General features: G+C 40.6%; 1 protein-coding gene across 2 annotated transcripts in view; it reads left to right on the top strand.

Moving 5' to 3' along the window:
- MDGA2 (MAM domain containing glycosylphosphatidylinositol anchor 2) overlaps window positions 1–26,566 on the top strand; it is a 1,055,744-nt gene that overhangs the window by 846,382 nt on the left and 182,796 nt on the right. For both annotated transcript variants that reach the window (XM_082275762.1, XM_082275761.1), the window contains exon 8: window positions 11,350–11,643. In XM_082275762.1, the coding sequence (XP_082131888.1) occupies window positions 11,350–11,643 (294 nt within the window). The remainder of the gene's footprint in view (window positions 1–11,349; window positions 11,644–26,566) is intronic.

Below are 26,566 nucleotides of genomic sequence, written 5' to 3'. Positions count from 1 at the left end.
TACTACATTTTTATTCTATATATATTTCTATATCCAACATATTACACTATATTTCACACCCGAATGTCCCTATTATCCCATTTATCCCATACTGTGTGTCTGTGTGTATGAATATATATGTCCTGGAAAGAAAAAATGTGTACTATAGAACCACGTTAAATGAATGAAGACAGTTGAGCACTACAATACTCCTGAACACACAGAGTTCAATTAAAAGAAAAAAAGGGGAAAAAAAGCAGCTTACCATGTAATTGCCTATTAAAGGTCATTGACCTTAATTAATAACTGTGACAAGATTAGTGGTTTTAAGAAGATGATGGCAGCCAATCAAAACCTTTTTATAACTTGATTTTGGATAGTTGCCATGGGTTACTGCCCACCATTGCTCCAAGTCCAAATAGCAAGCAATCCTTTCGTGTCTGAGCATTGACCGTAATATATTTCCTCAGAACTGAGAGCTTTTCCGTGTTAATTTTCTGCGGTTTAATGATCGCTCAGCTTCTCTGCGGCTTGGGTCTAGAAATCAGTAATACAGCAGCATCACCTGCTGGGAGAGCCGGGATGGAGCAGCTGCAAGACATGCTAGTCACACTTAAAGTATACTGCACTGATGCTGATTATATACATGAAGTCTCCTTCCTTCCTGCACCCGCTGATTTCCCAGTCACTGACCCATGCACTTTCTACATGAGAAATGGCTGAAGGCAAGCTTCTAATAATAGCTTAGCAGCTTCTTTTTAAATAACCCAAAGTGATTTTTTTTTTCTTTTAAATCTGACTGATGTCCAATGCTTTGAGGCACCTCGCATTAATAAAAAGAACGCCTAGGCATACACGCATACGCTGAATTTCAAACCTATCTAAAATTGATGGTGTGAATTTAAAGGTTTGCAGATGAAGGCAAAATAATCATCCTCTATAAATAACTGCTGGGAAATGCTAATTTAGAAATAACATAAAATATGCAATCACAATAATCTATAACCCTCTTTTAAGTTTGTTCATTCTAATGTTATTTTATTTTATATATCTGATGTTCCATTTTGCTGCAGTTGCTCTTCAATATTCATATGATGTTCAGCCACAGAGATTACTCCCATGAAAGGAATTAGTAACATGGAAAAAAGAAATAGGGTGATGGAAAAAAAAGATCAAGTGATCCATTGAGTCTGCCTCATTATATATATAAATATATATATATATATATATATATATATAGATATAGATATATATATGTGTGTGTGTATATATATATATGTGTGTGTGTGTGTGTATATATATATATATGTGTGTGTATATATGTGTATATATATATATATATATATATATATATATATATATGTATATATATATATATATATATATATATATATACATATACATATACAGTGGGTACAGAAAGTATTCAGACCCCCTTAAATTGTTAACTCTTTGTTATATTGCAGCCATTTGCTAAAATCATTTAAGTTCATTCTTCTTCCTCATGAATGTACACATAGCACCCCATACTGACAGAAAAACACAGAATTGTTGACATTGTTGCAGATTTATTAAAAAAGAAAAACTGAAATATCACATGGTCCTAAGTATTCAGACCCTTTGCTCAGTATTTAGTAGAAGCCCCCTTTTGATCTAATACAGCCAGGAGTCTTTTTGGGAAAGATGCAACAAGTCTTTCACACCTGGATTTGGGGATCCTCTGCCATTCCTCCTTGCAGATCCTCTCCAGTTCTGTCAGGTTGGATGGTAAACGTTGGTGGACAGCCATTTTTAGGTCTCTCCAGAGATGCTCAATTGGGTTTAAGTCAGGGCTCTGGCTGGGCCATTCAAGAACAGTCACGGAGTTGTTGTGAAGCCACTCCTTCGTTATTTTAGCTGTGTGCTTAGGGTCATTGTCTTGGAAGGTTTTTGTCCAGGATATCCCTGTACTTGGCCGCATTCATCTTTCCCTCGATTGCAACCGTCCTGTCCCTGCAGCTGAAAAACACCCCCACAGCATGATGCTGCCACCACCATGCTTCACTGTTGGGACTGTATTGGACAGGTGATGAGCAGTGCCTGGTTTTCTCCACACATACCGCTTAGAATTAAGGCCAAAAAGTTCTATTTTGGTCTCATCAGACCAGAGAATCTTATTTCTCACCATCTTGGAGTCCTTCAGGTGTTTTTTAGCAATGATTTTAGCAAATGGCTGCAATATAACAAAGAGTGAAAAATTTAAGGGGGTCTGAATACTTTCCGTACCCACTATATATATATATATATATGTATATATGTGTATATATATATATGTGTGTGTGTATATGTATATATATATATATATATAATATATATAATTCAACAGTAAGTGGATTCTAACATGCTGGGATAATACTCAGATATACTCTGATATACTTAGACAAAAAAAAAAAAAAAAAAAATGTATATATATAACATTTTTTTTTTTTTTTTTTTTGTGTTTAAGTATGGAGTATTTTCCCAGCATGTTACAATCCAGTTATTGTTGAATGACAAACTACAATAGGACGCATCCTCACCAGACCATGCGCTAAAATGCATGTGCAGTAGTGGCTATGTGACATGATGTTACAATGTATTGCACGGTTTACCTTTTTCTTTTTTTTTTACTTTATTGAGATGTCACAAAATTATACTACATTTAACTTTTTATGTATCACTGCAGGTTGAGCTGCCGTGCAGTTGCGCTGAGTAAAAAAAGTACACATGTTGAACAAGGCACATAAAAAACAGTTGTTATCCATGTGCTTTGAGCTTGTGGAGATCTGTGCAGATCACTGCAGCTCAATGGATATGGTCAAGAAAAGGCGGAAAAGAAAATGGGACTTTGAAGGTAGCCACTAATAACCCCATGGAAGAACCCTATGAAAGTTATATACTAAAATCAATTCATGAATGTATGAAAATACATAGAGGCACAAAACCATATCTCCCCATTATGAAACAAGATCTCTCCCAGTGATAGCAAAATACACCAGGGAAACCTATAGAAATACCCGTACTGTATACATATGTAAATCTTGTGAATAATGTTGAAGGTGTCTGGGTTCCACAGGTATCTCAAAGAATCACAGGTTCACTACGCATTTCGCTTGTAGCTTCATCAGGGGATCCTGTTATTACCAAATTCCAGGGAGGAAGAACGAAAGAAACATGGAGCACCTGGGACCATATGATGGTAAAAGCAACGGGGGTCCTCCTAGATACATCAGCTCTGACTCAGAGAAAGACAGAGAGCACAAACACCACAAATGTCTCTCTAAGATCCCAACTTCAGGAGTGTCTATTAATAGACAATAACACTTGAAAACAAAACAAAGACTGCATAAACTCAAATTCCCCAAATACAATGGGTGGTCGTGAGGCAGGCCCTTCCAGTTACTTCTCTTTGTTGGAAGGTGCTGATCCCAAGTGATGAGGCACCCCTCTTCTCAGGGGATCCGAATTGCATCCACGAGTGCAGTACGATTATACAGTACGGGTATTTCTTTCGGTCTCCCTGGTGTATTTTGCTATCACTGGGAGAGATCTTGTTTCATAATGGGGAGATATTGTTTTGTACCTCTATGTATTTTCATACATTCATGAACTGATGTTAATATATAACTTTTTTAACAAATAAAACTTTTTTTATTGTATCAATACTTGAGTTCTTCCATGGGGTTCTTAGTGGCTACCTTCAAAGTCCCATTTTCTTTTCTACCTTTTCTTGTTAATATTACATGGGGATGTGGAGCCACAGTGATTTGAGTCCCGTCTTATATCTTTCTGCTATACTCAATGGATATGGTGTGAACGATCCCTTAAACAAGTGAATAATATAATTACTAAATTAAGTACATTGTAATGACCAGGTAACCTGGTTGCCAATGTGAACACTTTAAACGTTTAGTAAAAAAAACACTGGTCAACACGAGCAATAAATTCAGTGATATAGGTGCTATTATTTACATTTAAAGTACATCTCATCTTTTCCAGTAAAAAGTTAAATTTGGCCCCTCCTCTATCACCACTGGAGCCTCTATATTTTCCCAATATGATGGCCGGGGTCTGTGACCTGTAGTAATGTTTGGGAAGTGAGGGAGGTGGGGACAAGCTTAACTTTTAGGCTCGGTTCACATTACGTCGCTCCGATTTAGGGGGCGACCTGTGAAGTCGCGTGCAGCGCGACTTGCACGGACTTCATAAAATGAATGTCTATGCAAGTCGCTCCAGGTTGCCCCGAAGTAGTACAGGACCCTTTTTCTAAGTCGGAGCGACTTGTGTCGCTCCTATTAGAACGGCTCCTGTACCAGTCAATGGACCGTGAGAGTGCATGACTTGTCAGGCTGACCAAGTCGCCTGAGAAGTCGGACTAGTGTGAATGGACACAGGTAAGGTCATTTTGTACATTCAAAACCCACACAAAAAAAAAAAAAAAAAACGCGCTATATATAATAACTAAACAAATGGTGCAAGCAGCAACTTTTCTGCAAGATATCAACACAGTTCAAATACAATAACGCTTTTTTAAGTTGCGCTAAATTATTAAATATGAAAAGTGTATTATGATGATCGTGGTGAGTTTCACTATCATTCACCACCTTCAAGAGTGATCCTGCGTGTCAACACCACCACCAAATAGCTGAAAAAGTTCCTTTACAGATACATGCGCTTGTGGCTTCACACACCGCCTGGGCCTTTTAAACTTCAAAGTGTCCTCCAATTTGACTCACCACTCTTCTCAGCAGCATGTCATAGAAGATACATATACATAGTGTAAAATTTTGTAGTTTTATTGCAAAAAATAAAAGTAAATTTGCACGTACAATGTAGATGCAGGTAAGGTGCCTAAAATTGCATGCATAGGCCGGCACACACACAAAAACCCATCCTTCTGGGACTCAAAGGGTAACGGTGATGTTAGCGCTTCGCTCCGCCCTAGGTGTTTCGTCATACGTTGACGTCATCCAGTGGTACTATAGCCCCAGATTTAGCTGTTTTTGTGAAGATCTCTTGTTCACTTCAAAGGGTAGTGTTCACTCAAGGCAACATCTGCATATGCATATTTTTCATCACCCTATTCAGAAAAAGGCAACCCTGGAGAGGTGGTGGAGCTCTATCTGCAAAACATAGGAGAAAGCTTTTTTTCCTTTATATGTCAAGGCTCAATAAAAAGTAAAGTCAGATTGAAGAGCTCAAAGGTCAGCAGTAAGTAACTGACAGGTCAGTAGTATGTAATGCACAGGGCATGGCATGACCATAACGAGGTCTGATCAACCCCAAAGTGAGTGAGAAGAACTATGATTCCTAGTGAGCACATTGTCACCTTTATTTCTCATTTCATTTTCATAAAATTCCAATAAAACTGCTCAGCTAGAGGAGGTCAGTAATATAAACAGTACTTTAAATCTTTGGAAACCTTGATGAAATCACATCATAAATGGCTAATTCTCTGTAGTAAACAACATTAAGTCAAAGACTTTAATGAAGCTTAGAAAATAGTTGTTAAAACATTCTGTAAATGGCTAACTTGTTCGCAAATGGCTAATGGCCATCGTAAAACAATTTGAAGTAATTACATTTGACATCTTGTTCTACTTGCCCTTAAAATGCTCTTTTCATACAACCCAGCTGTCAAACTCTAAACATAATCTCTAATGTTGATTATGATAAAATTACATTAAAAAAAAGCATCTACCTGAATGTAAAAGTACATCACGATCAAATCAGTACCAAACATGCCTAAACTGTAATTTCCAGAAGATTAATTGGAATTTTGCACGTTCCTTTTACTTATAATCCCTTAAAATTGTTTACCTTTTGTATCTATTTTGCAATATTATTTTTTTGTAAATATTTTCTTGCACATTTTTTAAAATGTTATTAAAACAATATTTCAAAATTGTCAAGCATTTTCTGGTCAGTTTTCTTGCATTTAGATTGCTGTCCCTTGAGCTGCAAAATCAGGGCAGGTAAGACTAATCATGCAATCATCACACAGGGGTCAGGAGTAATGGGCCATACACACTATACAATTGTCTTTAGATTTTTTCCTTTAGATTTACCAAAACCATATAATATAAGGTCAAATCTAAACACTTTCAATTTGTATGCAATCAGTCAGGCCCTTGCACTACATAGTTGAATGTAAATCTAAAGGAAATCTGAAAACAAAAGTTGTATAGTGTGTAAACATCTTAAGTAATGCAGAGTTCAGAGGTGGGTAGTAAGTAATGTAGAGTTAATAGGTTAGTAGTGTAAAACGCAGAGCTTTGAGGTCAGCAGTAAGAATTGTAGCATGCAGAGGTCAGGAGTTAGTGGATTTTCAGAGGTAAGTAGTATGTAACATGGAGCACAAGGGTCAGGAGTAATTTTGAGGTCATTCATTTGTAACCCAAAGTGCAGGGGTCCAGAGTATGTAATTCAGAGTACAGAGGTCAGTAGTATTTAACGTACACTGCAATGTTTAGGAGTAAAAGAGGGCAGGAGTCAGTGGTATTTAATTCACATAGCAGGGGTCAGTAGTAGGTAATGCAGATTGCAGGGGTTTCAGGACCTGAAAAACTTGCTGGTGGCACTGGTTGCCACATCTGAAAGTTGTAGTTTCGATGTCCACTAGTGGGTGTCTCCTAGTAGCCATCTGAGGTCAATAATTAGTCTCCATCTAATGCTGGCTGCTGGAAAGGTATATAACCCCTCTAGCTTCCCTCAGCACCTTAGTGTTTTACCTGTGTGCCAAATTCCTGGTTATTGATGCTCTGTTTAGGATCCTGCTCTTGACTTGAACCTGATTCCAACTTTGATCCTTTACTCTTCTACCTCATATCTGCTCCCCTTGTTTCTAAATTTTGGTACTGTTCCTGATTTCTCTTGCTGGCTGTTCCTCACATCTCCTGCCTTACCCTATTTATCAGTGTCCCCCCTTTGTATATTTTGTAATATAGTTGGGCTACTTGTTAGGCATTCTGCCATTTGGTGCATTATTTACATATATTTTCACTTTATCCTTGTATACTATTTGCTCTGGTGGTATATGAATTTTTGCTTCAATATTAATAAATCTTACTTTAATCATACATAATCTGGTCCCATCTTCCTTAAAGTGTTGCTAAACTCACAACAGTAAAAGTGTATTTATTCAGTAAAGCATGCTTGTTATACTCACTGTGGGAACCTAAGGGGTTAATCCTCTGTAATGTGTATAAAGGCTGTTTGATCCTGTCTAATTCTCAACTTTTTCCACTGTCCCCAATCCATCTCCAGATAGAATAGTGCATTAGGAGTCAGGCTGCACATGCTCATTTTGGCGTGTATCGTTAGAGAGTTTTATTTTTTTCTTGGGAGGGTGCATGTGATCGGCACAAGGCCAATCAGCACTGTCCAGACAGAGGATCAGGGGAGAATGAAAACCCCTCCTACACACTTTAACCAGACACTGATAGAAGTTTATTTTAAAATAAAAACAGCAATGAATATACTCCCAAACTAATATAGTGTAAACGCATATTATAGCAAGTGAATCTGACAGCCTGAAAGTCTAATTGAGTCCATCAGTACTACCGGAAGACCAGGAGGCATCCAAAGTGGCTGATGCGATTGAAGGGCGAACCCTCTTCATCAGAGCCAGGGTAGTGAATCATAGGAATAGTGCCTCATTATTGGTGTCAGTGGGAGGAATAGTGCTCCATCATTAATGTAAGTAGGCAAAATATCAGTAGTGTCAGTGGAAGGTACAGTAAACAAAGTTATTTGATCCCCTGCTGATTTTGTACGTTTGCCCAATGAAAAATAAATTATCAGTCTAAACTTGTAATGGTAGTTTCAGTTTACCAGTGAGAGACAGAATAACAACAACAAAAAGATCAAGAAAAACGCATTTCAAAAAAGTTATAAATTGATTTCCATTTTAATGAGTGAAATAAGTATTTGACCCCTTCACAAAACATGACTTAGTACTTGGTGGAGAAACCCTTGTTGGCAATCATAGAGGTCAGATGTTTCTTTTAGTGGACCACCAGTTTTGCACACATCTCAGGAGGGATTTTGTCCCACTCCTCTTTGCAGATCCTCTCCAAGTCATTAAGGTTTCGAGGCTGACATTTGGTAACTTGAACCTTCAGCTCCCTCCACATAATTTCTATGGGGTTAAGGTTTGGAGACTGGCTAGGCCACTTCAGGACCTTAATAGGCTTCTTTTTGAGCCACTCTTTTGTTGCCTTGGCCATGTGTTCTGGGTCATTGTCATGCTGGAATACCCATCCATGACCTGTTTTCAATGCCCTGGCTGAGGGCTGAGGGAAGGAGGTTCTCACCCAAGATTTGACGGTACATGGACCCGTCCATCGTCCCTTTGATGCGGTGTAGTTGTCCTGTCCCCTTAGCAGAAAAACACCCCCAAAGCATAATGTTTCCACCCCTATGTTTGATGGTGGGGATGGTGTTCTTGGGGTCATAAACAGCATTCTTCCTCCAAACACGGCGAGTTGAGTTGATGCCAAAGAGCTCGATTTTGGTCTCATCTGACCACAACACTTTCACCCAGTTCTCCTCTGAATCATTCAGATGTTCATTAGCAAACTTCAGACGGGCCTGTACATGTGCTTTCTTGAGCAGGGGGACTTTGCGGGCGCTGCAGGATTTCAGTCCTTCACGGCGCAGTGTGATACCAATTGTTTTTTTTTGCCTTGAGATCATTGACAAGATTCTTCCATGTAGTTTTGAGCTAATCCCTCACTGTTCCCATGATCATTAAAACTCCATGAGGCAGACCGAGGGAGATTGACAGTCATTTTGTGTTTCTTCCATTTGCAAATAATCACACCAACTGTTGTCACCTTCTCACCAAGATGCTTGGCGATGGTCTTGTAGACCATTCTAGCCTTGTGTAAGTCTACAATCTTGTCCCTGACATCCTTGGACAGATCTTTGGTCTTGGCCATGGTGGAGAGATTGGAATCTGATTGATTGCTTCTGTAGACAGGTGTTTTTTATACAGATCACAAGCTGAGATTAGGATCACTCCCTTTAAGAGAGTGCTCCTAATCTCAGGTCCTTACTTGTATAGAAGACACCTGGGAGCCAGAAATCTTGCTGATTAATAGGGGATCAAATACTTATTTCACTCATTAACCACTTTACCACCGGAGGATTTTGCTGTCTTCCGTCCAGGCCACTTTTTGCGATTCGGCGCTGTGCGACTTCAACTGACAATTGCACGTTCGTGCGACGCCGTACCCAAACGAAATTTACGTCCTTTTTTTCCCACAAACAGAGCTTTCTTTTGGTGGTATTTGATCACCTGTGCGATTTTTACTTTTTGCGCTATAAACAAAAAAAGAGCGTTTATTTTGAAAAAATAACAATATTTTTAACATTTTTTTATATGAAATTCCCCCCAAAAAAGATGTAAAAACCAATTTTTTTAAAAAATTTTGGCCAATTTGTTTTATGCTACATATGTTTGGTAAAAAAAATTGCAATAAGCGTATTTTGATTGGTTTGCGCAAAAGTTATTGCGTTTACTAACAAAGGGAAAGATTTCTGTCATTTTTGGTGTTTTTTTTTTAACGCGTAATGGCGGCGATCTGCGATTTTTTTTGCGGGACTGCGACATTGCAGCGGACAGATCGGACCCTTGACTGACATTTTTGACACTTTTGGGGGTACCAGTGACATTACTGCAGTAATCAGTGCTATAAATATGCACTGTTACTGTAAAAATGACACTGGCAGGGAAGGGGTTAATTTTATTGGAGAGGGAGGGGTTTATGTATGCCTGGTGCTTACTGACGTGTAGGGGGGGAGGTGACTGTGTGAGTCATGGACAGATCGGATGTCCAGCTATGCTGAACAGTCCGATCTGTCACTCCCTGTCACTATGGAGATCCGCCCGCTGTGTTTACACACAGCGGGCGGATCTCCAGACTCGATCCCTGACGATCGGGTAAGAGCAGCGGCGATCGCCGCTGCTCCTCCCCTGGCCCGACTCCCGCTGTGAATGAAAACAGCGGGAGCGAGCCTCCGGCGGCGCGCAAGCGCCGCCCAGAAGGGGGAGTGTCCAACGACGTTAATACTACGTCGCTGGACGATAACGAACCACTCTGCCGTATTACTGTGAGCGGTTCTAGAGTGGTTAAAATACAAATCAATTTATAACTTTTTTGAAATGTGTTTTTCTGGATATTTTTTGTTGTTATTCTATCTCTCACTGTTAATACAAAACCTACCATTAAAATTATAGACTGATCATTTCTTTGTCAGTGGGCAAACGCACAAAATCAGCAGGGGATCAAATACTTTTTCCCTTACTCTATATTGTCCCATCATTAGTGTTGGTGGGAGAAATAGTGCTTCATCATTGATGTCAGTGGAAGGAATAGTGGCCCATCATTAGTGTCAGTGGGAGGTATAGTGCCCCATCATTGGTGTCAGTGGAAGGAATAGTGGCCCATCATTAGTGTCAGTGGGAGGTATAGTGCCCCATCATTGGTGTCAGTGGAAGGAATAGTGGCCCATCATTAGTGTCAGTGGGAGGTATAGTGCCCCATCATTAGTGTCAGTGGGAGGTATAGTGCCCCATCATTGGTGTCAGTGGAAGGAATATTGGCCCATCATTAGTGTAAGTGGGAGGTATAGTGCCCCATCATTGGTGTCAGTGGAAGGAATAGTGGCCCATCATTAGTGTCAGTGGGAGGTATAGTGCCCCATCATTAGTGTCAGTGGGAGGTATAGTGCCCCATCATTGGTGTCAGTGGAAGGAATATTGGCCCATCATTAGTGTCAGTGGGAGGTATAGTGCCCCATCATTGGTGTCAGTGGAAGGAATAGTGGCCCATTGTTGATGTCAGTGGCAGGAACTATGCCCAACTGTTGCTGACAGTGGGGGGAATATTTCCCCAGGGGCAGGATAAAAGCAAGCAAAGGGATGCATCTGGTTTTGGAGACCATTGATCTGGATATATGAGAACCTTTATACACTTCAAATGTTAGGTCCACGTTGAGCCTTTGTTGATAGCTCTCTTATGCATAGATTTTATTATGTCACTGATCTCATGATATTTATCATATGCAACTTCACATTAAATGGAGTCCTAAGTGTCATATGATGGGAGATAATACGACCAAAATAATTAGGTTATTACACGTTCTCCAGGTGGTGCAGGTTGGTGATTTATAATTGAGTTTGTAGAGCTAAAAAAAGTATGTAGTTTTATGGCAGTGGTTTAGATATGTATTACATACAAACCAGCTGAAAATATTTGGATCCTCCTTGTTTATGTCCATTATCCCATGTTAAGAATCTTAGGTTTATTTACATCATACAAACATTTCCTTTTTTGTTTTTTTCAGTCCCGCCAAACCTCACCGTTCCAAAAGGCAAATCTCCGATGGTCGCCAGGGAAGGAGATACAATAGAACTGCAGTGTCAAGTCTCTGGAAAGCCAAAGCCAATTATCATGTGGTCTAGAGCTGACAAAGAGTTTCCGATGCCTGATGGATCAATGCAGATGGAGAGTTATGATGGAATATTAAGGATTGTAAATGTGTCCAGGGAAATGACAGGAACATACAGGTGTCAAACCAGTCAATACAATGGATTTAATGTCAAGCCAAGAGAAGCCCTGGTTCAGCTGATCGTGCAATGTGAGTACGAAGGGTCATGACCATTATGATTTTTTATAGTGTTTACATTGTTGTTTGGCTGTCTTGATGACCTTAAGGTAATTTTTTTTTTTTTTTTGAAGAGTTTGATGAAGAAATTGTAGAAACTGCAGAGCAAGCCTATCTAAAATCCAAAGTAGAAATATTTGCAAAATAAAAAAAAAAAAAAAATGCATATAGGAGACAGTCTGTCAAAAGCATCATAACAGCAGTTTTTGTTGTTCTGAGTCCTCTGTGCAACATGGTTTTATAACTTGTTAATCCTGCCAGTAGAGCTGCTATTTTCCCCCTTTATGACCAGGCCATTTTTTGCTTTTTGGTACTGCGTTACCTTAACTGACAATTGTGTGGTCATGCAACACAAAATACATTTATATAATTTTTTTCACACAAATAGAGCTTTCTTTTGGTGGTATTTGATCACCTCTGGGTTTTTAATTTTTTGCGCTATAAACAAAAAAAGACTGAAAATTAAAAAAATATATATATATTTTTGACATACATTCTAATATGTATGCCATAGTTTGTAGACGCTATAAATTTTGCGCAAACCAATCAATAAACGCTTATTACTTTTTTTTTTGTTTTTTTTTAAACAAAAACCTGTAGCAGAATTAAGTTTGGCCTAAACTGATGAAGAAATTTGATTTTTATATTTTTTTTGTTTGGATATGCTTTTTAGCAGAAAGTAAAAAATATTGTTTTTATTTTTTTTTTTTCAAACTGTCTGCCTTTTTTTGTTTATAAATAAAAACCGCAGAGGTGATCAAAAGCCACCAAAAGAAAGCTCTATTTGTGGGGAAAAGAAGACATTAATTTTATTTGAGTACAGTGTTGCACGACGGCGCGATTATCAGTTAAAGTAACACAGCGCCATATCACAAAAAATGGTCTGGTCATTAACGGGGAAAAATCTTCGGGAGGCCAAGCGGTTAAAGTGTATGTAAACTCTCACCTTCTAAACAACCCATTCAGTTTAAAGTAGAAATTAAAGGCAAAATATTTGTGTATACATATAAAAATAACATAGTAAATACCTATTTTGTTTCCTTTTTTAGAAGTGTTCACACACACACTCTGTTCTCACCTGCACAAGGAGCTCAGAGAGATGGGGAGGTGAAACAGCAGCACACTGAACTTCCCAGTGAATGGCTGTGCAGGGGAGGCATATAAGTAGAAGTCTGATCATTGAAGGAGAGTGGTCTGACTACCAGCACAGCTAGATAACTGACCACATTATGTTATCTTGCTTGGTGTGGTCAGTTTTAGAAAGAAAAGCTGAAGGGACTGGTAGGAACACCAGGGATTTCACACAAAGGAAGCAATACAAAGAGAAAAGGATACATTGTCATACAAGTACAGCAGGCACGTATCAGGAATATGAAATGTTGGGATAACATATTCTTTAATTTGGTCCAGGTTTTTATTGCTGTGTGTGCCTTTGTTAGGGCGATTCTCTATTTGTCCTGTTTACCATTATTACTTAAAAGTGAAAATTAAAAAAAAATCCAAATTTTGGGGTTGTCGCCAGAACAGGAATAGAGGAGACATCTTCTAGTGGGGACTGGAGCTCTGTTGGCCCTGGTGACAACTAGGGATTCCCTCGTTTAGATGAATTACCTCTCACTTCCTGTTACTCTACGTTTTTCCTGTTAGTTCTGCTTTTATGTTCATCTACGACTACCTTGCATACAGGACATTGTGTGATTTCTCTGCAGAATGAACAGCGCCCTTTTATAGAACGTGGAAAAATAATAAATCTGATGGCAGGATAAAAAAAAGGGTACTGCTGTGCTAATGCAACGGCATACAAATGCCAAACCTAAACCTTAACCACTTCCCGAAGGCCCGCTGCAGTTATACTGCGGCAGGGCAGCCCTCCTGCATGAACCGGCGTAGGTATATGTCGGTCGCGCGCCTGCAGCTAGGGGGTGAGGGCGCGCCGACGGCGGCACCCTCCCGCCCCCGCTTGTCAGCGGGGACTCTGATGCACGGGGCAGGCAGCTTGGATTGCCGCCTGACACCCGCGATCGCTCCCCGCTGAGAGAGAAGAATGGTCAGCTGTTGTAAACACAGCTGACCGTTCTTCTCTCTGGAATGATCACACAGCGCCTGTGATCCTTCTATATAGGATCACAGGTCTCTATGATCATTTCACAAGCCACGCCCCCATACAGTTATAAACAAGCCCCTAGGTACACATTTGACCCCTTGATCACTTACTGTGTTAGCCCCTTCCCTGCCAGTGTCATTATTACAGTAACAGTGCATATTTATAGCACTGATTACTGTAGTAATGTCACTGGCCCCCCCAAAAGTGTCAAAAATGTCAGTCAGGGGTCCAATCTGTCCGCCGCAATGTTGCAGTCCCCCAAAAAAATCGCAGATCACCGCCATTACTTGTAAAAATTTTAAAATAAAATAAAAATGACATAAGTCTTTCCTGTAGTTAGTAAAAACGATAACTTTCGTGCAAACCAATCAAAATACGCTTATTGGGATTTTTTTTTACCAAAAATATGTAGCAGAAACAAATTGGCCTAAAATGTTAAAAAATTTTGATTTTGAATTTTTTTTTTTTGGGGAATGTTATATAGCAGAATGTGAAAAATATTGTTGTTTTTTTTTCAGAATTGTTGCTTTTTTTTCGTTTATAGCGCAAAAAAAAAAAAATTGCAGAGGTAATCAAATACCACCAAAAGAAAGCTCTATTTGTGGGAAAAAAGGACATCAATTTTATTTGGGTACAGCGTCGCACGACCGCGCAATTGTCCATTAAAGTAATGCAGTGCCGAATTGCAAAATATGGCCTGGTCATTAAGGGAAAAATATTCCGGTCCAGAAGTGGTTAAAAATAATACATTCTGCCACATGTTGCCAGGTGTTTTGTTTGTCAGCCAGGAAAGCATCTGCTGTGATCCTAAACACATTTTCCGATGAAGATCTTAACTTTCCTACTACAGATCCAAGCCCTACCACCCTGGGCAGGGTTATAAAGTTCTGCCAGTCAATATCTTTCCATCCAATGAAAGTGCCCGGATTAGAAATGAGGCCCTCTCATTGGATGGGTGGCAGTTGGTTAAGGCTTAACTACAAATTGAAGTCTAAACCAAAGCAATAGGCGTCTCTGCATAGCAAACATCATAGCAAGCAAAAAGATCTTTTATATTTCAAGGTATTAAATAGATAATATATGTTGCTAGGTAACATGTTATTCGATTATGTGTGCTGTTATTTTTTTTCTTTGTAACAGCAGAAGTCTAAAGTTTGCAATAATTTCCGAGCAGGCGCCTGGACATGGTACAGTCACAAACACGATGAAATGTGCTTAAATCTGTTTGTAAATTATATTACATCACACATAATAATTATCTCTGTCCTCATCGCACCCAAAGTGATAACAAAACTGTTGCTGTTACAGCTACACAACACTTTAGAACTTTTAAAGCCTTATGTAAAATGAAGATTGGAATACAACAAATATACTATTATTATACAGGATTTATGTAATGCCAACAAAGACAATACAGTTACAATACAATAAAATACAAGAGGATTAAGAAGGCCCTGCTCACAAGAGCTTACAATCTAATAGGGTGGGTTAGACAATCTAATGGTACAAAAGGTTAGCTTACAATCTAATGGTACAAAAGGTTGTAACTGTGGGGAATGAACTGATGGAAGTGGTAAAAGATTAGTTGGAGGTGTGATAGGCCTCCCTGAAGAGATTAGTTTTCAGGGATCGCCTGAAGGCAGCTAGAGTAGGAGATAGCCGGACAGGTTGGGGTAGAGAGTTCCAGAGGATGGGAGAGGCTCTGGAGAAATCCTGGAGATGAGCATGGGAGGAGGAGACATGGAAGCTTGAGAGGTCTTGAGAGGAGCGGAGAGGACGGTTTAGGTGATATTTGGAGACAAGATTGGTGATGTAGCTCAGGGCAGATTTGTGAATGGCTTTGTATGCTGTGGTTAGTATTTTGAATTTAATTTGCTGGGCAATCCGGAGTCAGTGTAGGGATTGGCAGAGAGGGGTGGCAGTGAGCGGTTGGTAAGGTAGATGAGTCTGGCAGCAGCATTCATGAAAGACTGAAGAGAGGATAGCCTATGGAGAGGTAGGCCAATGTGAAGGAAATTGCAATAGTCGAGACGAGAGATATCAAGGGAGTGAATGAGTAGCTTGGTGGTTTCATTTGTTAGAAAGGGACTAATTTTAGAGATGTTAAGGAGGTGAAGTCTACACGCTTTTGACAACGCTTGGATTTGGGGCTGAAAGGACAGGTCAGAGTCCGGGATTACACCTTGTATCCTGGCATGAGGGGAGGGATTGATGGTTGCATTACTGATTTAGATGGAAAAGTCATGGAGGGGGGCATTAAATATCTAGACACCGTTGCATCTCATAAAATGAGAATATCATCAAAAAGTTAATTTATTTCTGTAATTTAATTTAAAGAGCGAAACTCATATATTTTTTATAGATTCATTACACACAGAGTGATATATTTCAAGCATTTCCCTCTTTAAATGTTGATGATTATGGCTTACAGCTAGTGAATACCCAACATTCAGTATCTCAGAAAATTAGATTACATAAGACCATTAAAAAAGGATTTTTAATACAGAAATGTTGGCTCCCTGAGAAGTATGTCCATGCACAGTATAGAATGCACTCAATACTTGGTCGGGGCTCCTTTTGCATGAATTACTACATCAATGTGGCGTGGCATGGAGGCGATCAGCCTGTGGCACTGCTGAGGTGTTATGGAAGCCCAGGTTTCATTGATAGCTCATCTGCATTGTTGGGTCTGCATCTTCCTCTTGACAATACCCCACAGATTCTCTTTAAAGGTTTAGGTCAGGCGAGTTTGCTGGCCAATCAAGCACAGTGATACCATGTAATTCATGCAAAAGGAGCCCTGACCAAGTATTGAGTGCATACTATACTGTACATGGACATACTTTATAGTAAGCCAATATTTCTGTATTAAAAATCTTTTTTTTTTCCCTTATGTAATCTACTTTTCTGGGATCCTGGATTTTGGGTTTTCACTAGCTGTAAGCCATAATACTCAAAATTAAAAGAAAGAAATGCTTGAAATGTATCACTCTGTGTGTAACGCATCTGTATAAAATACATTAGTTTCACTTTTTAAATCTAATTACTGAAATAAATTAACTTTTTGATGATATTGTAATTTTCTGAGATGAACATGTATGTGTGTACATACAGTGTATATATATATATATATATATATATATATATATATATATATATATATATATATATATACAGTACATACAGTGTGTGTGTGTGTGTATATATATATATATATATATAAATATATATACAGAGCAGCCCCGATTTCCCTCTTCTTGATTCCCCCGCCAGCGCTCATGGCCCCTCCTCCTTCTGAGTGCCCCCAGAGCAAGCAGCTTGCTATAAAGCACCCAAACAAGCTTGCTTCCTAGCCCCTGGGCTGTATGTCCATTCACACACAGAGCCATTGCTCAGCCCTGCCCCCTCTCCCACCTCATTTGGTTCACTGGCTGATTGACAGCAGCAGGAGCTAATGGCTCCCGCTGCTGTCTCAGCCAATGAGAAGGGGGAGTCCCTGGAGAGCCAAGGCTCTTGTGCACTTCGCTGGATCTCAATGGGGCTCAGGTAAATATTAGGGGGTCTGCTGCACACAGAAGATTTTTTACTTTCATGTAAAGAATACATGAAGGCAAAAAAAAAACCTTGAACCACTTTAAAGTCCCAAAGCAATGGGCGTGTAATAAAGAGATAAAAATATGTTTACAGTCTGTATCAGGAGAGCAGCCTAGGGTGATAACCATTGCTCCTTCCATAGACACAGGAAGTGTGTTATGTGCAGGATTACGGGTGAAAAAAGCAAAAGAAGCCTGGAAAAAGAAAACAAATCTAGCTACCACATCAACAACTAATAAGCTGCAACATATTACCTTTTTGGTTTTGTGTTTCAATACGCTTTAATATTGTATTCTCTTCTATCTTCCATTGTTTCATTCTCATTTCCTCCCCTCTCTCCCCTCTCTCCCTTCTCTCCCTTCGTTTTTCTCACCGCCTTCCTTTCCTTCTTCTTTCCACGTTGTATCAATCTCTCAGTTTTTCTATGTGGTTGTATTTTTATTTTCTTTATTTCCCTTCCCTGTCTCTACTTTTTATTTGTGTTGCCATTTCCCATTATGTCCTCTTTCACTATTTCCTAAAAAATCTGCAGCCTGGTGAATCTTCCATTTGGGTTCCTCAGCAAATATTAGTTTGACAAATGATTTTTTTTTTTTTTATATACCTGCTGCCTAATTAGCAAATAGTAACCTATTTCAAAGTTCATGCTTAAGTTGTCCCATGTTCTGTACCTATGTCACAGTCAATTAGCACCGCGAGATTACATTTCCACAAGACAGATACTAGCTGTATCAGCACGGCTCACAATGCAAACTCCTAGAAGTCATGAGTACCCACACAATGTATTTCTAATGAGGCAATATTTTCTTTTCTACCTTAAGGAATAATTAAAGGTTACAATGTTATCCAAGGTTATATAAACCATAGCGTTCGCATCTGTTTTATTCCTGCCTGCAAATTATTCTCTCAGTGGTTCTTTAATAATGGATGGATTTTTACGTTTCCTTTGCAAAGTGTTTTTGTATTTTTCTGAAACACGCAGTCAAATATATGCTCAACTTTATTAAGGGCATGATAAACTCTCTACTGGATTGTTACCATTTGCATTTGGAGGTATGGCATGAAGGCACAGTAAAGGCAAGAGATGAATAAAATTCTTTGGGCTGAATTAATGGGGGAATGATTCCTAAGGCCATGCCAAAAGTGTTTGTTTTTTATAAGAAATGCACAGGACTGAGGATTTTGGCTTTTATAAAAAAATAAAGAAAACAAAAATCTTTTCCTTGTGCTGTTTTGATATGAATTCCATCTCTTACATCTAAATGTAAAAAAAAAAAATAAATACAACACAATTTTGAGCTTGCCATAACCCGTGAAATTTGCTGCAGTAAGCTGTGGCTTTCATGGCCTTTCCATGTAGACAACTATACATGACTCACGTGGAAAGACCAAAAAAGCCGCAACTTACTGCAGCAAATTTCATGGGTCAATGCAAGCTCAAAATTGTGTTTTTATTTACTTATTTTTTTTTTTAATTCTGTATAGGAGTGAGAAATGGAATTCAGATGAAAAATATTTTTTTTTGGCTAGAAAAGATATTTGCAAGTATTTTGTGGTACCCGCTCTTTATTTTTTAAAGTTTACAGTGGCTGACAAGTTTGCCTTAAAGAATTTCATCAGGATAAATGCTGCCAGTGCCAATGGTTGTGTGAGTAGGCTTAGCGAAAAGGCCAAAAAAGCCACTACTAAGGCTCGGTTCACATTTATGCGATGCGGGAAGGCTGCGAATCCGCAGCCTGTTCCCGCATCGCACACGCACCCCCGGCAGTTCACACTGCCATATGCGATACGCTGGGGGTGTCAATGTAATCTTAACGACACCCCCAGTTTGATCGCATATCGCAGTGCGATCGTGCAGTTCGCACAGGAGCGGATCGCACAAGTGTGAACCGCTGTGCGATCCGATCCTGATGCGGCTGCAAAAATGCCTCCTGTGCGTGTTTGCTCCGGGTGCGATGCGAATTTAGCCATACAAACTGTATGGCTAAACTCGCACCGCACAGCTGATCGCATGTAATGTCGGAGCAGTGCGCTCCGATATTACATGCGAACCCGGCACTCGCACAAATGTGAACCGGGGCTTATGCATCAGATTTCACATCCATTTTTTAGCTTTTAGGAAACGTCTTCCTAATGTTGTATGTTATCCCAAAATCTATTTTAAAGTATGTCTGGAATCAAGCCTCACATGATACCCTTTTCATTAAGCAAATTGTTATTTATGAATCTGCTTCAAAGCTTCTTACCTGGAGATTCAGGGTGAGGGCCTTGAAATTCACAGCTATGATGTAAGCCTGAAACTCTTGTTCCTTCAGTTAGCCATTGGGCTACCTATCTGATTGGGAGCCCAAAAGCCAAATAATGGAGAACACAGGACAGGCTGATGACGCTGATGCTGTTTTTGAGGCAGTGGCCTAGCGATGTTGGTATAAAACTGGAAGTACTGTTCATAAGCAGTGCCAGATTTATAAGTGGGCAAAAGAGGCAAATGCCCTGAGCCCCCTTGACAGAAGGGACCCCCCCTCTATTCAAAAATAATATAAAACAATATAAAATATTAACATAAAATAAAATATTTTCTTTTATTAAATGTATCTTGGGAAGTAATACTTTGCTAGCCATCATCTATAAAAGGTTTTACTCTGGACATGTATATTGTATTGTTTTTAACCGCTTGCCAACCGCCCACCGCAGATATACTGCGGCAGGCTGGCTCGGCTGCACAATCTGCCGTACCTGTACGACGATCCGTGGGAGCGAGCGTGCCCCCATTTGCCAGCGAGGAAGCGGATTCATGGGGCCGGTGGCCGAAACTGCCACCAGGCACCTGCGATTGCTCCCCGTGGAGAGAGAACGGCGGTCTGCTGTTGTAAACAGAATACAAAGTGGCCCAAAATGATGAAAATATTTGATTTTTAGAATTTTTTTTTGGGGGGGGGGGGAATGTTATATAGCAGAAAGTGAAAAATATAGTTTTTTTTTCTTCAGAATTGTCACTTTTTTTTTGTTAATAGCGCAAAAAAATAAAAATCGCACAGGTGACCAAATACCACCAAAAAAGCTCTATTTGTGTGAAAAAAGGACATCAATTTTATTTGGGTATAGTGTCGTTCGACCGCACAATTGTCCGTTAAAGTAACGAAGTGCCGAATCACAAAAAAGGGCCTGGTCATTAAGGGGGGAAATTTTCTGGAATTTTCATACAATATACACATCTAGAATTATAATCCATGCCAGTTTATTTTTTTCCATCTTCGTCCCATTGGGTATATTGGGTATCTTTACCTTCACTTCCTATCCCATAGCCAACACAGGAAGCGATAATCCCTCCAAATTAAGGGAATTCCCTAGGAACTTCCAGGTCACCAGAACTGGTATCAACATTAGAAGATTTTCCCTCTGGGGACAACGCAAGGTTTAGGATTTTTTTTTATGTTCACTTTCAATGATAATGGTAAACAGGACAAATAGAGAGGGAGAATTTCCCTAACAGGGGTACAGACAAAACTGACAGGGGTTCTAATCCCTCTCCACTCTGTCCAAAACGTTGAAAAAAAAAAGTTTTTCCTTTAGGCCCCTTTCACACTTGCAGACCGTTCAGATCCACCTGTCCGTTTTTCAGGCAGATCTGAACGGATGTCCCATGCATCTCTATGGGGCATCGGATGTCAGCGGAGACATGTCCGCTGACATCCGATTAGTCAAATCCGGACGGATGGAAACCCTATTTTCCATCCGTCTATCGGATCAGATGAGAATGGACAGGCGGTCCGTTCTCATCCGATTCCCCCATAGAGAAGAATGGGGACCTGACAGCTCCATCTCCGCACACAGCGGGAAGACAGAGCTGCCATCCGCCTGCTCAGTGGGGGATCGGAGGATCGATCCCCCCGCTGAGAAAAACTGAGTCCGCCTGAAAAAATCCAAGTGTGAAAGGGGCCTAAGTTATTCTCTAAAATCCCTACAATGTACATTGATCACCCAGAGGGAACTGTCTCACTACCATCAACTTGTAGCACCTACTTACACATAGATTTATTTTCATATTGTATTCTCATTATTTCTAGCCTACGCCTAATAATCTTATGTGAATAAAGCCAGCACATGAAAAGTCTTCTTCCAAGTGAAATACTTTATTCCAACATGGATAGCAGTGACAACACGACAAAACTGACGCGTTTCGGGTTTACGCCTGCCTCATAGCATGATTCTATGAGGAAGGCGTAAAGCCGAAACGCGTGTTTTTTTTGTCATGTTGTCACTGCTATCCATGTTGGAATAAAGTATTTTACTTGGAAGAAGACTTTTCGTGTGCCGGCTTTATTCACATAACATTTGGTTTGGACGTTCAGCCTGAGCACCGACACTTAGCTCTTTATCTTCCCACAGTGCGGTGGAGCTAGGGTGAGTTACTGTTTACTCCTAATAATCTGTTCAATCTTGAAGTTTGTAAACTTACTTTGTGAAGAATCCCACACATTTAAATCCTAGAATTCCGTGACACTTATTCACAATGTGAGTAGGCACTTTTGTAGGTCACCAGCCTTTGGCATGATTTTTGTCAAACAAGTGACTTTGTAAAGGTAATTTCTACAAATCGCTTTCTTTGACAATTCGTAGATATGTCACATGATTATACGCGCTGCTTATTATTGCAGGTACAGCAGAAATACGGAACTCAGCCATTAATGTGTCAGAGTTTATTTTGGTTTTCACTTCTTTCCTGCTCAGATTGTTTCAGAGCTAGCACAGCTGGACTTCTGAACAGGACTAAAATGAAAGCCATTAAGAAATGTGCAACAGTTGGAATTAGCTAGACTTCTCCCTATGATGGCTTATACCTAGATATAGAAATGTCAAAGCAAAGTTTGTGTTGTATGATGATTCACCCAGGAGAATTTTTTTTTAAGTATAATAAACTGCCATGTCCATTGAACTGTGGCCAGTAGGTTTAGAAGGGCCAATAAGGGCAATTTTGTTAAAGTTAACCCCTTCACTCTAAAAAGGAGAGTGCAGAGAAATCACAGGGGTTGATTTATAAAAACTGGAGAGTTCAGTTCTCTATAGAAACCAGCTTCCAGTTTTTTTTTTCGTAAAAGCTTAATTGAACAAGTTGAAGTTAGAAGCTGCTTGGCTCCCATGCACAGCTGCAATAGATTTTGCTCTCCGGTTTTAGTAAACTAACCCCAATAGTGTCAGTGAATTGGAAGCTGTTGTTGGTAAAACATAGGGAAAATGTATTAATTTCATAGGAAGAGATTTGGATCAGGTAGGTACTTTTTTTTCTGGTTGCTAGCACTTTGGCCAGTCAATCCCTTTGCTGCTCCATAGAAATAATACTGTTCCATAACACCACATAAGGCATTCCCCGAGCATAGTATTTAACCACTTGCCGACTGCCTAACGACTATTTACATCGGCAGTCAGCCCCTCACAGGCAAAGTGATGTAGAGCCTGTGAGGCTCTAGGGAGCGAGCGCGCTGCTGTAGGCGCGCTCCCGCTCGCTCACGGACCCCCCCCCCCCCCCCCCGCGCGAGTGACCGGCGGACCGATGTCTGTCGGTCACTCGTGATCGTCGGTTACACCGGGAGAAAGGCAGGCAGCTAATGTAAACAAAGCCGCCTGTCAGTCTCCCCTGTGTAACAGCAGAGATCATACGGTCCTGCTATGTAGGACCGTAGATCTGTGCTGTTACGCACACAGCCACATCCAATCAAAGTAAGAATCACGCAGCTAGGGACACACTTAACCCCTCCTTCTCAAATAAAGTTAACCCCTTACCTGCCAGTGTCATTTTTACAGTAACAGTGAATATGTATAGCACTAATTACTGTAGCAATGTCACTGGTACCCCTAAAAGTGTCAAAAATGTCAGTCAAGGGTCCGATCTGTCCGCCGCAATGTCGCAGTCCCGCAAAAAAAAATCGCAGATCGCCGCCATTACTCGTTAAAAAAAAAAACAATAAAAATGACAAAAATCTTTCCCTTAGTTAGTAAACGCAATAACTTTTGCGCAAACCAATCAAAATACGCTTTTTGCGATTTTTTTTTTTTACCAAACATATGTAGCAGAAAACAAATTGGCCTAAAATGTTAAAAAATTGGGATTTTTACATTTTTTTGGGGGGGAATTTCATATAAAAAAATGTGAACAATATTGTTATTTTTGCAAAATTGTCGCTCTTTTTTTGTTTATAGCGCATGATCAAAAAATCGCACAGGTGATCAAATACCACCAAAAGAAAGCTCTGTTTGTGGGAAAAAAAGGACGTCAAATTAATTTGGATACAGTGTCGCATGACCGCGCAATTGTCTGTTAAAGTCACGCAGAGCCGAATCGCAAAATAGGCCCTGGTCAGGAAGGGGGTAAAATCTTCCGGGGCTTAAGTGGTTAAATTAATTTTGTATTTTCAGTGTTGCCCTAGAAACCACATAGGAAGATGCTCTCTCTGTATTTTGCTTTGCTACATGACCGCCATGGCAGTGCTCAGCTTCCGCTGCCTTTTTTTTTACAGTAATTTGCCTATTACCCCTAACAATGGGCAGAGTTTCAACACTTCTGGACCGGAAGGATTTGCCCCTTTATTGACCAGGCACTGCGTTAATTTAAGGGACAATTGCATGGTCATGCGATGCTGTGCCCAAACAAAATTGATGTCCTTTTTTCCAACAAATAGAGCTTTCTTTTGGTGGTATTTGATTACCTGTGTGATTTTTATTTTTTGCGCTATAAACAAAAAAAGAGCGACAATTCTGAAAAAAAAAATAAAACAACTATTTTCACATTCTGCTATATAACATTCTCCAAAAAAAAAAATTTAAAAATCTAAATTTTTTTAACATTTTAGGCCAATTTGTTTTCTGCTACATATTTTTGGTAAAAAAATCGCAATATGCATATTTTGATTGGTTTGCACAAAAGTTATCTACAAACTACGGGAAAGATTTATGTCATGTTTTATTTTTTATTTTTACTAGTAATGTCGGCAATCTGCGATTTTTAGTGGCACTACGACATTGCAGCGGACAGATCGGAGCCCTGACTGACATTTTTGACACTTTTGGGGGGACCAGTGACATTGATACAGTAATCAGTGCTAAAAATATGCACTATTACTGTAATAATGACACTGGCAGGGAAGGGGATAACCTAGTGGGTGATCAAAGGGTTAAATGTGAGCCTAGGGGAGTGATTCTAACTGTTGGGGGGCGGGGCTTGACCTGTGATCCTATATAGAAGGATCACATGGGCTCTTTGATCATTCCAGCGAGAAGAACGGTCAACTGTGTTTACAGCTGACCGTTCTTCTCTCAGTGGGGAGCGATCGCGGGTGTCAGGCGGCAATCGGAGCCTCCTGCCCTGTGCATCAGAGTCCCCGCTGCCGAGTGGGGGGCGGGAGCGTGCCGTCGGCGGGCCTGTGCTCGCCCCCTAGCTGCAGGCGCGCGACCGACGTAGTACTACATTGTTTCGCGCAGGAGGGCCTCACTGCCGCAGTAAATCGGCGGCGGATGGTCGGGAACAGGTTAACAACAAGTTTGCCCCCACCCCACTTCATAGACTTTGGTTTGGTGGCAGATTTACCATTCACTAATGATTACATAAGTTGGCTCTACTTCTTGCTTAGTAGGTCTGCAAGAGACTGTGTTTTCCTGTCCTCTCATAGTACAAGCTTATCAGTTTGCCCTGGGAATAATAGATTTTCTATGTGGACAATGTATCTTATTTCAGCAATTTGTTATCATTCTACGCTCTCCTTCTGTCAGCATGTTCAATAGAAGTTTTCCCTCTTGTTGCACCCTGATAACAGCTCATTCACTTTACAGCTAATGTGAAAGTCTTTGCAAATCCTCCCTTGTGCATCTTTAGTTCATCAGTACATACTGTATGTCATGTTCCTGTCTCCCCCATGGAGAATTATACCACCAGAGGTACATGTCTTCCCATTTGGGAAACATTTCTAGCATATGGGCAACTTCTTGCCCTCTGCCACTCAAAATGATCGACTTGCTTGTATGTCATGTTCCTGTCTCCCCTCACCTTAGCATTACCAAAGGCAAAATCACTCCCCAGACATTACTGACCTCAAGTCATAAGTTTATGTAGACCAATAAGAGTGTATTTCATACTCAACTGTCTTGAAAATAAATCTGGAGCCCTGCTGTGTTACACCATGGAGAATTGTACCACCAGAGGTACATGTCTTGCCATTTGGGAAACATTTCTAGCATATGGGCAACTTCTTGCCCTCTGCCACTCAAAATGATCGACTTGCATAAGCTAACTGAAGTAACTGTGTCCCAAGATTAAAAAAATATACTTGGTTAGAAACACAGCGAGGTCCGTCATGAGGGGGAGGAGCCTGACGGCGTGCACGTAGGCTGCCGGGAGATGGCTGTCTGAAACATGAAGGAGCGGTGTGTCTTTTCCCTCCTTGATCCACCCTCTGACCTGACTCCAGTGCACCGAATGTCCGCTGAGACGTGCAAAATCGCGGGCACTGTGTAGACCTTCGGCCCCCCTCCACTCGCCCCCCCTCCGCTCGGCCTCACTCACCTCCTTATCCTGGGGCTCTTGATCAGGGCTTGATGGGAGCTCTGGGTACGTCCTGGCGTGCGGAGGTGTTCTCCCCTTGATCTGATGGTGCGGTCCGGATGAACTCTCGCAGGGTTACACGGACCAGGAAGCGGACGCCGTGTTGTTGGAGAGAACTGCGGGCAGGAAGCAAGTAGGAAGCAGACCTAGCTCCCTATGGGAGTGAAGGAGTAAGCCGCTGCCGCCTCCGTGAGCCTGGAAGAATCACACGCCGCACTGGGACATCTTTGAGCGCCACCATTCAGCCACCCAGCTTCTCATCCAACATATCTGCTAAAACAGCCCACAGAAGAAGCGCAGCAGCAGCAGCAGCAAAATTGTGAGTAAAGGGAATAAAACCTTTCTCCTTTACTGGTTTAAAATGTTAATGAGAGAAGCAGGTCCAGAGGGAGCGGTTCTCAAGAGAGCTGCCCGGTCCACCTGACTTCTGTGAGCGCTGGGAAGTGCACAGTGTAGCTGAAAGGGAGAGAAAGTCTCCTTACCACCTCGTCCTGTCCCATTCTGTCCAGCACTGCCATCTTGGAGACGCTGCTGCCTTGCTGCCGGAGAGCTGGGAGGCTGAGGAGGACAGGAGAGCAAAAGCTTACAGATGAACAGAGAGTATT

The sequence above is a fragment of the Pelophylax lessonae genome (assembly GCF_965119305.1).
Source record: "Pelophylax lessonae genome assembly, chromosome: 13".
Lineage (NCBI taxonomy): Eukaryota > Metazoa > Chordata > Amphibia > Anura > Ranidae > Pelophylax > Pelophylax lessonae.
The sequence above is the reverse complement of the archived record's forward strand: the minus strand, read 5'-3'. Positions and strand labels throughout refer to the sequence as shown.